Source organism: Mustelus asterias, chromosome 3 (genome assembly GCF_964213995.1).
Source record: "Mustelus asterias chromosome 3, sMusAst1.hap1.1, whole genome shotgun sequence".
Taxonomy (NCBI): Eukaryota; Metazoa; Chordata; class Chondrichthyes; order Carcharhiniformes; family Triakidae; genus Mustelus; species Mustelus asterias.
In genome coordinates, this window is record NC_135803.1 from 150,989,614 (window position 1) to 151,002,502 (window position 12,889).

At 39.6% G+C, this 12,889-nt stretch overlaps 1 protein-coding gene across 1 annotated transcript in view; it reads left to right on the forward strand.

The window, feature by feature from the left end:
* The window catches only part of prkar2aa (protein kinase, cAMP-dependent, regulatory, type II, alpha A), a 323,658-nt gene that overhangs the window by 193,694 nt on the left and 117,075 nt on the right, over nt 1-12,889 (forward strand). The window contains exon 9 of the mRNA XM_078209955.1: nt 5,561-5,616. Coding sequence (XP_078066081.1) covers nt 5,561-5,616 — 56 coding nt within the window. The remainder of the gene's footprint in view (nt 1-5,560; nt 5,617-12,889) is intronic.

Sequence of the window (12,889 nt, forward strand, 5' to 3'; positions counted from 1 at the left end):
GGATGAGGGGATAGTATCGATTGAAGGGGCAGGGGTGGTCTGAGCTGGAGGGTGCTCGGGAGTAGCGCAGGGTTGGGGAGGAGTGGCTCGACGAGCAGGAAGGTGTGTGGAGGGGGGTGGCAGGGTGCGGTGCTGAGGGCAGTGTGTTGTGCATGGATTGATGGAGGTGGGCCCGTGATGGAACTATTGCCTCTCCACACCCCTCATGCTCAAGGCCAAGCAGGCTCATCTACTAGGCATTTCCTGTCCCTAAACTCCTGCTACTGGACTCGATTTGACCTTTAAGTGGCTGCTAATTGACCATTTAAGGATCTCAATTGAGGTGAGAGCAGGCAGGTCACCCTAGACCTCATGCACTCTCTGTAAAATTGCAGACAGGCAGGTAGGTGGTGGGAAGGTCACACGGGGAATATGGAACTCCTCACCTACAAAACCTGCTGGCAGGGATCCCAAAATTCTCTGTTCCAGGTCTGACCTTTCATTAGGTCATGATGTGGAGATGCCGGCGTTGGACTGAGGTAAACACAGTAAGAAGTCTCTCAACACCAGGTTAAAGTCCAACGGGTTTATTTTGGACCAAATAAACCTGTTGGACTTTAACCTGGTGTTGTGAGACTTCTTACTTTCATTAGGTCACAGATTGAAATATTAGCTTTTATTCTTTTCACATGTTTCACATACTGAATATTTCCAGTATTTGAATTTTGTGATAAATCATGCCTTTTACTTTTTACATATCTGCTGTATTTTATAATTACAATTTTTTTTCTTTGCTTTTAAAATACTTGTGTTTCTCCCTTTGAAGAGCCTTGCCATATTCTGATTAATTTCTGTCAATCTGTTCATGTTGTCCATAGAACCATAGAATCCCTGCAGTGCACAAAGACGCTATCCGGCCCATCGAGTTTGCCCCAACTCTCCGAAAGAGCATCACCCAGACCCTCCCCTCTGTATCCCTGTAGCCCTGTGCATTTAGCATGGCTAATCCACCTAACCGACACATCTTTGGAGTGCGGGAGGAAACCGGAGCACTCAGGAATGAGGAGAATGTCAAACTCCACACAGGCAATCGCCCAAGGCCAGAATCAAACTCTGGTTTCTGGTGCTGTGAGGCAGCAGTGCTAGCCACCATGCCCCTCTTGTGTGTGAGATGACACTTGATGAAAAACATGACAATGGTGGAGTGGTCGGACTGTGGGTAACCAAGAACGGATTGTCCAAACTTCTGCAGCTTTAAGATTATAGAAGGCAAGGTTCATTTATGAAAATTGTTAAACAGTTAGGGAAAGCCATCCTCTTGGTACCACAAATTGTGATAACTTCTGTAACAGAGATTTGCAAGTTAAAACTAAGAAGGATTTTTAAAACTTCCTCAGAACAATTTAACCCTACTTTGGGGACAAGATTGATCAATACTGAAGTTTTGAATAAATTGTCAACAGAATAAGAATCTTTGTATGATTCAGTGACATTGGCATGAATTTCATGGTGGTAATGACAGCAATTGCTTGCACTTGTTATAACTTCAGAAGTACAGATTTGTACCGAATAACATGGCAGTTCAGAAATTGCTGTCAGTGACTCAATGCTTCTTCACAGGTCGCACTCTTGAGGTCCCCCAATCAATGAATTGATGACAGTGTAATGACTCTCAAAGCCTGACTGGAAAAGAACATAGTTTATTGCAGAATGCAAACTAAAACCACTATCATGGTGTATATGCACTAGTCCCTCCCTGGGATTAGAGTTCAGCAAGCTCAGTCCCGGGCCTGCCTTATAAAAGGCTCAGGTAATAAGTTCCAGCTGGGCAGGCCACTGCTTGTTTCCAGGGGAACTCGTAATCGAGCCCCACAGGGAGATCAATCGGTGATTTCCCCATGGAGCTCACGGAGGTGATCACAGGGTGATTCTACTCTTTGCTGTTACTTTTACTTTCGAAATCATTATTGAGTGATGTGTAACTGACTTTTTTTTGAGTGTAATTAATATTTACTGCTTAACCAGCATTGGGTCCGGGAAAGCTAATTCTATGATCGGGAGTGTAGCTAAGTGGCGGATTCCACAGTCCCACCACTCCACCATTGGAAACATGCTTCCTGCATCTACACTGTCTAGTCCTGTTAGAACTTTTGTGTGATCTCAAGAAGGAATGCCTTGCGGCTAAAGGGATCGAGTGATATGGAAGGGAAGGCGGCATCAGGATATTGAGTTTGATGATCAGCCATGATCGAAATGAATGGAGGAGCAGGGTCAAAGAGGCGAATGGCCTACTCCTTCTATTTCCCATGTTTCTATATTCCTTGCTGATCCATTATTTTACCATGAAAATGTTAATATGTAGAAAGTTTTAGATTCCTGTTCCCTCTTCAGTTTTATTTAGTGAAAACTTCATAGTCATTGTTCTGTAATGACTCTGAATATCTTTCATGGTTGTTGTGCTATCGTTGGCAAATTTGTATCGTACTTTGAATTTTGGAAGGAGAGAGTGGCTGCTTGTGAGGGCCTTGCATTTCAAACACTGAAACAATCCATGAAGAAAAAGTGTGCTTGGTGGAAGCATCAGGGAACCACTGATGTTGATGTGGAGAAATTGGGACTGTTTTTCTTTGGATTAAAAGGGGATTAGATCAATGTGTATTCAAAATCATGAGTCTGGACAAAGTAAAGGGGGAGAAGCGGTTCTCAGTCGTGAAAGGACTGAGAACAAGAGGGCACCGATTTGAAGTAACTAGTGAAAAAAGCAAAATTGATATGAGAGAGTTTTTAGTGCAGCATGTCGTTAGGTTTGGAATGCACTGCCTGCGAGTGTGGTGGATAAAAGTTCAATTAATTATTCAGAAGGGAATTGAACTGTTATCTAAAAAAGAAGAATGCACAGGGTTACAGGGAGATGGCATTGGAATAGCACTAGGTGAGTTGCTCATTTAGAGAACCGGTACAGACCTGTTGGGCCAAATGGTGTCCTTCTGTGAAACAATTCTGTGAAAGAAATTCTGTCATGAGGGGATGTCTTTCAAACTATAGTTAGTTGTAAAATAGAGACATAAGGAGCACATAAATCATTTTCTTGGGCTGTTATTAATAAGCGAGCTATTTGAGGGTTTGTTGATGGGTCATTGGGTTTATCATGGACTGCTGAACCATTTTGTTAGTGGTATGTGCTAAGATATCCAAGTACTGCAATTGACCTAAGTACTGTTTAGATGGGAAGAGGAAAATTGGCCATTTTTACCCTTGATCAGCACCTGGTTACTCTCAGTGGATGCTATTACTCAGTCCGCGCGGAGGCTCAAAATGTTACAATTTATGTTATTAATTCTTCTCCCTATATTTGAAATCTTGAAAGTTTTATGTGGGAGGTGTTCATACCAAAATGAACTAAGATGAACTGTTAAAGGAATTGCTGTATTTTTAAGAGAATTGTATAGAATGTGCAACACCGAAATGGGACATTCGATCTAATGTATGTTGGTATTTATGCTCCACATGAGCCTCCTCCCACATCTAACACAACCTTTCCCTTGTTTCTCCCTTATTTATCTGGCACAATGGATCGCAAGCTTCCTGCTTGGAGCATCCCCAATCCAAAGGATGTAATAATGGTTCCTTCTCCCCTCACCCCATCCAAATTAGGTTATGTAATACTTGACATGAAAATATTGTGTATATATCGAGTATTTTAATAACACTTTCAAGAAAGCAGCAGAGATATTTACTTACAAATTACATACAGCGATCTTCTTGCTCTCAGCTCTCCTTCTCCGTGTGTACTACCCTCCACAGTGAGAATACTAACTCACTATGTGCTGTGCACATGGAGTTGCTCTCTGCTCCCTTTCCTGGCTTGTACTAATCCACCTCCAATCACACACCCATAAGGCTAGCTCTGTTCGGTAAGCACTTTCACATTATTGCACTGACCTGCTGAAAGATCTCTACATTCTGCATTTTGAGAAGCATTAATTGAGAGTATCTCTTGTATACATTACATATTTGCAACATTGCATTTGAACAATTAACTCAGAAAAACAACTGTTCTCTGTGTAAGAACAATCAAAATTAAACCCATCACAAAGCAGAAATCAGTTGCTTGAACAATAGAATCTGTTCCCTTCTGCTGCAATAGTTGTGAAGAATAAAAGTTATTCTACATAGGCTGTGGCTATAGAATTAACATAAAAATTTCTCCTGTTATTTGCAAGCCAACTGCTTGCAACAGCTTACACACTTTCACCCAGTACTTTGGTGTTTTGATGTGACAAGCGGTTTTGAATAGGAGCTTTCTCTCGATTTTGACTCTTAAACTGCTTGTTCACTTTCAGTTGTGTGTTCAAGTGATCTTTGTTTCTCTCACACGTGCACATAATCTTTGCCACGAGCTTGTTTTTCTGTTAGTGTCACAGGAGTCTCTGCTGGCAGAAAATTTGGGTTACAATTCAGATTATGGCAATGCAAGCATAGAAAAAATCATGACTTAAAAGGCGGCCGTTTGTTCCATCATGTTGGTATCCTCCAAACAACGGAATAAGGAATAAAATTTAAACAAAATGGTTGTTTCAAAGTAGGTAATGGAAAATATTCATTATATACCAAACTGATTTTTTCGGGAGAGAATGGGAAAGCTCAAATCTATGGTAGATAATCGAGCAGTAGTTCCATAAACTAGTGACCTGTGAATTAAGGTATGCTACACTTGGCATGTACAGGTAGAAGCTTCCATTGTAAATGAGAACACATATACTATAAATCAATTGGCTAATTTAGTTCTTGGGATGGAACATCTTAATCATTCTCTTCCCCATTACACTCGTCCATCCACTATTCAGTTTCCTGCATCAATCCACAATTTGCAACTTTGAGTGAGACTTGCAACTGAATTTGTGTTGAACTTGGGAACAAAGAGCTTTTTGGGATTCAAGTCCATTGGAAACTAAACAGAGATAATACAAACTCATTATGGCAGTGATTTGAATAACAGTAGATTAAGTAACTTGTCTGTTCAACTTCAAGGACCAGAGGCTCAAGGACAAGAGGCTCAAATTCAGCCAGACTGTTGGGGGGAAAAAAATCTTTCATCTCAACAGTCTGGATGAATTTGAGCCTCTTGTCCTTGAGCCTCTAGTCCTTGAAGTTGAACAGACAAGTTACTTCATCCACTGTTCCTCAAATCACTCACCAAATATTTAATTCTTCACAATACATCAAAGACATTGAAAGTAGTATTTGTGGGACATATTTTGTCTTCCTGCTGCTGCTTCCATATAAAGCTTAAAATTATTATTTCGTAGACCTTGTCCAGTTCTAAAGCTTTTTTGTCTGATCCATTTAGTGGTTTTAAATAATAAGCTTCATTATTGTAAAAGTGAAGGAAGCGGTTGGACAAGATTAGTTGAACAAAGAGAAATAAATCTTATCAATTAATTAATAGTTAATAACTTGCCTCAAATTTTGCACATTGAGCTTACTTTGCCTCTGTTCAAGTTTTAACTCTGGACTACTACATGTATGCTTGGAAGCTATGTTTTTGTTCATTTCTATTTTGTTGTTCATTCCCTAACAGTTTGTGCAGAAGCTTTCAACCCAGATGAAGATGATGAGGATGATTCAGAGCCAAGGGTAAGGTCTTCAGTTGGTGACGTCCTAATTAATAAATGTGGTGTTTGAAAATTGCAAGAACTTGAAAACTTGGTTGATATTACAACTTTTCCCCCACTCAGTTCCTAATCTTTGTGACACAAGGTCCGAATCAAGCTTGGACAGTCCCTGGTGCCCATCTGACCCCTGGCTGCTGGGTGTTGTAGAAGAGCAAACTTGCTCAAACATCCCCAATAACAAATTAAACAAAAATCAGTTTTGTTTAGTGATTAGACAATATTTGCAGTGTCATGGCATTGCACATACTCTAGATTTGCTGCATTTGAAACTGTAGAGTTTTTCTACTTTAAATACACTCTAGATTAAGGAACTGATGCAACATTTTTGTGATTAAGATGACATGTTCAAAATTTTGATAGGTTCAGATTCCAGAACTGATCAAAACTGTTGAGATGTAATTTTAGTGAACCGTAACAACAGGATGCAGATTTTTAATTAACTACCCTAGTCAAGCCATTTTCTAAGCATGTTATAATATTGCTGGAGGGGAGTCGGGCAGATGCAGTACTGTAGCAATCGTGAAGCTTTTAATTAATGCAGAATTATGTTTCTATTTTTGACAATTAACATAGAAATTTTATTACAGAAATTGAGCTATTGACCTATCTGAAATTTCTAAATGGGTCAATTAATAATTTTGAAAGCTAAAAATCCCTCAAGTGCACCAAGTTTTAAGTAAGTATTGATTTTGGAGAGGGATATCTAGCAGGACTTTAGCATTTTCTGTTATATTTTCTTATGTTCAGTGCTAAATATTACATCTGCATTGTAAAAATGTCATCGGAGTCTTTTTGTGTTCTGTATGTGTTTGTTTATTAAGGCATTGATTGAATGTAAATTGGTCATTAGAGATTCATGTTTCCAGTAAGCTCCCACCCGTTGCTTTAGTCTAAATAATTGTTGTTGCTTTTGGGATAAAGGGATGGGGATTTAATTGATTAATGGAAACACTGGTGAGCCAGTGCCAATTAGCTGTTCTACTGGTTAGCATTCCTGCAACGATTGTGGAGCTGCACTCCTCCTCTCACTTCTATGAAAGCTTCTGACTTGCTCTTGTGAAATTGATTTCTACCATATGGTTGGTTATAAAAATTGACAAAGGGTCAGGTCAGCACTGAGTTGTTGGAATTGTCAGCTCAGCTTAACTTTAAAAGGCTGTTTACAATCTCATCTTAAACTCAAGGACTGGCAAATACGTTTCTGTTAGGAAACGCCTTTGACTTGAATGGCAGTTCTGCCAACACCAAATGCAGAAAAATCTAAAATCTCAGTAGTAAGTTTAGACTAATTCAGTGAAAGTTAGGTCGGATAACCTTGGACATCTATGGGATTTTGAATCCTGTTTTGCTCATGTAAAAATTCAGCAACTTACAGACTCTGTCTCCAATTTACTATGCAACAATGCTAGCAGCTTGGCCATTCTAATACCACTTGCGCTTAATAGTGCCTTTCACATAATGAAAAGTGCTTTACAGGAGGGAAAGGGTGGATTGTGCAATGAAGTGATTGCTTTTAAAAATATCTGAATATAAAATGGACCATCATTATGTATCTGAATATTGCAATGAGGGCAAAGTGTACATTCAGAGTAGAAGTATGTTTACATCTGAAAGCTTCAGGTTCAAAATAAAAATTAGAAATGTGAAATAAAGAGTAAATACTGGCAATACTTTGCAAGGTCTCATACCCTTTGTGATAGAGACCAATAATTTAAACTCGTGCCTCTCCGACTTTCATTTTGGTTTGAATCTATAATCAGCTTGTAATGATGCAACATTTATCTTTTCAGTTTACGGTAGTGAATTTTATTCAAGTATTTATTACCCTTTCACATGATGGTCACAAGTTTAAAAAAAAAAATCTATATATTATGTCCAAAGAGCAAATATACCAACATATCTAAAATTCTTAAGGCAGCTGCCAAAGAATAGCCAATTCTCTCCTAAGCATCTTTTTCTGGTCTGTGTGGCTCTAATGGGCATAGTTGCTTGCCATTGTTAATTGGCTCCATATAAACTAAAGCCCAAAAACTAACTTTGTCAACAAGTCACCTTGCACATTGGTTGGGATGGCAAGCAGACATGTTGTGATCAATTGAATTACAAGCCCCTTTATCTCTTCTATCTACTTGGATATCTGGCCTCAGTATGACTGGATAATTAACAATGTTCAGAAGTGGACTAAGTGCTATATTCTTCTCATCACCCATGAGATAAAAACAGAAAATGCTGGGAGTACTCAGTAGGTCCGGCAGCATCAATGGAGAGAAAAAGTTAACATCAGGTTGATGACCCTTGGTCGCAACTGGGACTGCTTGGGCTGTAACAAGGCAGCTAAATGGGTGGGGAAGAAAGAACATCAAGGCAGAAGGGATGAAATGGCACATTGGATCATGATGCAAAGCAAAAGATCATGGTAATAGGATATGTAAAGGATGGTCTAGAGGAGGTTTAACTGAGGGAAACAAAATCGTCATCTATGCTACCATCCAATAAACATAATAAAATGCAGATAATTGAGGCAGAGACTATGATCTGAAATTATTGAACTCCTGTTGAGTCCAGAAGGCTGTGAAGTGCCTAATTGAAATAAGAGGGGCTGTTCATCTGTGTTTACAGTGACCTTCACTGGAACAGCATAGAAGGCTCTGGATCCAAAGGTTGATGTAGGCTAGAGAGGTGAAATAACAGACAGGTGGAATCCTAGGGTCGTGCTTGTGGACTAAATGGAAGTATTCTGCAAAATCTGTATTTGATCATCTCGGTGTAGAAGAGACTGCATTGTGAGCTGCGAATTCGGTATACTAAACGGAAAGAAGTACAAGTGAATTGCTGTATCATCTGGAAGGAGTGTTTGAGACTTTGGGTAGTGAGATTATGGAGGCTTTGCCCGAGTGTAGAATGCCTGCTGCAGGATTACAAAGTGAATGATGAATAGCAGGTTGGAATTTTGAATGCCTTTGAAACCTTTCAGAATACTAGAACCTGATCACTGGGGTTCTTAGAGTCATAGAGGTTTACAGCATGGAAACATTTAAACCCCAAGCTAATCCCAATTGCCCGCATTTGGCCCAATAGAGTATTAAAAAAAATTTTTTTTGTGTTTTAATTATATTACTATTTATTTGCAGCATGATTATTGAAGCACAGGAACATTTAGTCACAACAATACAACAACATACCTTCCAACGCAACACAAATTAAAAGGCTCGACAGGCAGCCAGTCGTCAATTAAACCTTTCCTCCCAACAGAAAAAGATGGCACGGGAACAGCCGCCATCAAGAGTGGCCTACCCCTGTCAACTTGAATTGCTTTTGGTTCAGTGTGTTGTCCTCCAGTCTGTATAACAGTCAGGATGCTACTTTTGAGAACAAGTCTTACAAAAAGGAATTTGGGCTTCCATGAGCCTGTTAGAATAGATCCTATCATGACTGAGCATTGCAGTTATTCATGCTGCTGCTTCATAAGGATCCTGTTCTGAGCACCATGCAGAAAAGTTAACTGGAAATCAACCTTCATTGCTCACTTCTCCACATTAATGTAATGTCTTCCTCTGGAGTGACTTCTATAATTGAGCCAAAATACTTCTAGTTTGTGGAATTCAAACACCTTTCAGTCTAACATAAAACTAAAATACTGCAGAGGCAGAAATCTAAAATAGAAACAGAAAATGATTTGAATTTGATTTATAATTGTCACATGTATTAGTACACAATTAAAAGCATTGTTTCTTGCACAGTCTATAGACAAAGCATACCGTTCATAGAGAAGGAAAGGAGAGAGTGCAGAATGTAAAGTTAGTCATAGCTAGAGTGTAAAGAAAGATCAACTTGATGCAAGGTAGGTCCATTCAAAAGTCTGATGGCAGCAGGGAAGAAGCTGTTCTTGAGTCGGTTGGTACGTGACCTCCGACTTTTTTTCCGATGGAAGAAGGTGGAAGAGAGAATGTCCAGGGTGCGTGGGGTCCTTAATTATGCTGACTGCTTTTCCGAGGCAGTGGGAAGTGTAGACAGTGTCAATGGATGGGAGGCTGGTTTGTGTGATGGATTGGGCTACATTCACAATCTTTTGTAGTTCCTTGCGGTCTTGGGCAGAGCAGGAGCCATACCAAGCTGTGATACAAATGCTGGAAATATTGAGCAGGTCGGGTAGCCTCTGGAGAGAAAGAGTTAACATTTCCTGTCGAGGATCTGTCATCAGAACAGTAGTTTAATTTGTTCAGATGAAAGATTATTGATCTGAAATTTTAATTCTGCTTCCTTCTCCTCAGATGCTACCTACCATTCAATATAAACTTGTTCATAAGACCTGATTTAGAAGTAGTATCACATCCGGTCTGGGAGTATTCCGATGCAGTTATGGAAGCCCTTTATAAAATACTTGCTCTGTGCATCAAAGGAATAGGAAGAATTATCTCAGATTATTTCAAAGGCAATTCCAAATGTTGGTTGTCAGTGGGGAACCAGGATGTGTGTGACATATATTCCGAAACATTGCCAACTAACAATGACAAGAATCGTAGTGAGGTAATTATGTAAAACCAACCAGTTTTTGGAGTCAGAGCATTTCAGCACCAAAGGAGGACATTTGATTATTATGTCCATGTTGGCTCTTTGAAAGAGCTGTCCAATCTAGTGCCACATGCCTGTTTTTTTTTCTCTATAACCCTACACATTAGTTCTCCAAGTGCATGCACAATTGTTTTTTGAAAGTTACTATGAAATCAGATCTGTCACATTTTCATTGTACATCTTAACAATCATCCACCTGAAAATTATCTTCATTCCCACTCCTCCAATTATTTTGCTAATTATTTTAAATCTATCACCTTTGGCTACCGACAGAAATTGTTTCTCCCTCTTGCGCCATCAAAATCTCCATAATTTTGAATACCTCTTTTTGGTCTCTTTAACCTTCGGGGATAGGGCCGGGGTGGGATTGTTGTCGGTGCAGGCTTGATAGGCTGGATGGCCTCCTTTTGCACTATAGTTATTTTTTGATTCTAACCTTCCCTACTCGAAAAAGAACAATTGCAGCTTGTACAATCTCTTATAATTGAAGTCCCTCGTCCTTAGTAACATCCCGGTAAACCTCCTCTATTCTCTGTTCAAGGCCTTGTCGTTCTTCCTAAAATGTGGTGCCCAGAATTGTGTACATCCTCAGATAGCATCTGTTCTGCAAGCATACATTTTTAAGTATTACATTTCAGAAGTGAAAGGTATATTGTTAATTGTCTTGTTTAGTATTGTGGTGTATTCTGTATGAATGAAGTGACCTCCAAATGTATGGTATTGAATCAAGTTAATTCATCCCACTGACTGTTATGGGAACTAAATCATGCAAAGAGATTCTTATCCAATTCCTGTTCAGTGGGATGCGTTTTCACTGTGGTTACTGGTAAATGAGAAGGATTTTGGTTTTGTTTGGATTATTTTCAAATGAATCATATATGCTGAGGAACTCAGGAGTAATTTCACAATAGCATGAGTTGATGCACATATTTAATTATGGACAAAATATAACAAATATCTGGCATACGGTGAGGTTGTTTTTCATTCTTGGAAGCTTTGTCAATATTGTTTTGCTTTGGTGGTGATGTGAAGCCATTTGAGTGGACTAGGTATCAATTGTGATTGGAAGAGTCTGAAAGAATTGCACAAAAGCTTATTTCTGAAGCTTGGTTTGGTAAGAGTAAAGCTCATTTGGGAGTCAGGTGTGGGTTTGGGCAGTTACATGGCACTCTGTTTCATGGCATGAAGCACGCTTTTGCTTTAGTCTATTATATTGAACATTTTATTGAAAGTTGCAGTCTCACTAAGGGATATCCCTAAATGATAAATTTTGGCCTGAAGTTTGTACAACTGTTATTCCTTACCTCATGAGCTCTCTGTCTTAGGTGGGTAGAGGAAAATAGTGACAGCTAAGAAAGAAAGACTTGGATATATAGCATGATTTCAGGATGAGTCAAAGCACTTTTTCAGCCAATGCAGTACTTTGAATTGTAGTCCCTGGTATAATGTTATACTGGTTTACACACATGCCACCTACCTATAGATGGACAACTAGAAGTAGGTCTCAGTTAATGCTATTGGGAAATGATAGTAGCAACAGGAAATAGGAAGCGGAAGAGGAAAAATAATAGTGGGACAAGGAAAACTGGTCTCAGTCCCCAACTCATTGGCTGTCACATTCAGCACTGTGACCAATCTTCAATATTTCTAGTGAGAGAAAAGCAAGGGAATGCCGTTAGTTGATGAGCCTTTGGTAACACAACAATGGACCTCAGACTTGACTGCAATACATCGAGGCACTGGTTGGCAGCAACCACAGCCTGAAGTGATTCATGTACCACATGGACAGGTCCATGGTTGGAGGCAATGGTCCTTCTATAATTTTTTTCTAATCACGTGTGGAATGAATTTTGGGTGTACCAATATCAATGCGATGTGTATTGGGGAGGCGATGGCCTCGTGGTATTATTGCTAGACTATTAATCCAGAAACTCAGCTAATGTTCTGGGGACCCAGGTTCGAATCCCACCACGGCAGGTGGTGGAATTTGAATTCGATTTTTAAAAACAAGTCTGGAATTAAGAATCTACTGATGACCATGAAACCATTGTCGATTATCAGAAAAAACCATCTGGTTCACAAATGTCCTTTAGGAAAGGAAATCTGCCGTCCTTACCTGGTCTGGCCTACATGTGACTCCAGAGCCACAGCAATGTGGTTGACTCTCAACTGCCCTGTAAACAAGGGAAACTCGGGATGGGCAATAAATGCTGGCCAGCCAGCGATGCCCATGTCTACGAATGAACCACTAGAAACAAGAAACATATAAACTTGTTTATTTCTTTATCCCTTCATGTTGCATTCAGATGGCTGCTATATAGCCATTCACACCTCATCTGGACACATCTTTTGTTTACCTCTCTTCTTGGCTTTTGCACCATGGAACCTTTTGTTATTTGAGTGCTCCTCTCCGGAATTATAGACCGGTGAGTCTCACTTCTGTTGTCGGCAAGATGTTGGAAAAAATTATAAGGGATAGGATTTATAGTTATTTGGAGAGTAATGAATTGATAGGTGATAGTCAGCATGGTTTTGTGGCAGGTAGGTCGTGCCTTACTAACCTTATTGAGTTTTTTGAGAAAGTGACCAAGGAGGTGGATGGGGGCAAGGCAGTGGACGTGGTATATATGGATTTTAGTAAGGCGTTTGATAAGGTTCACCAT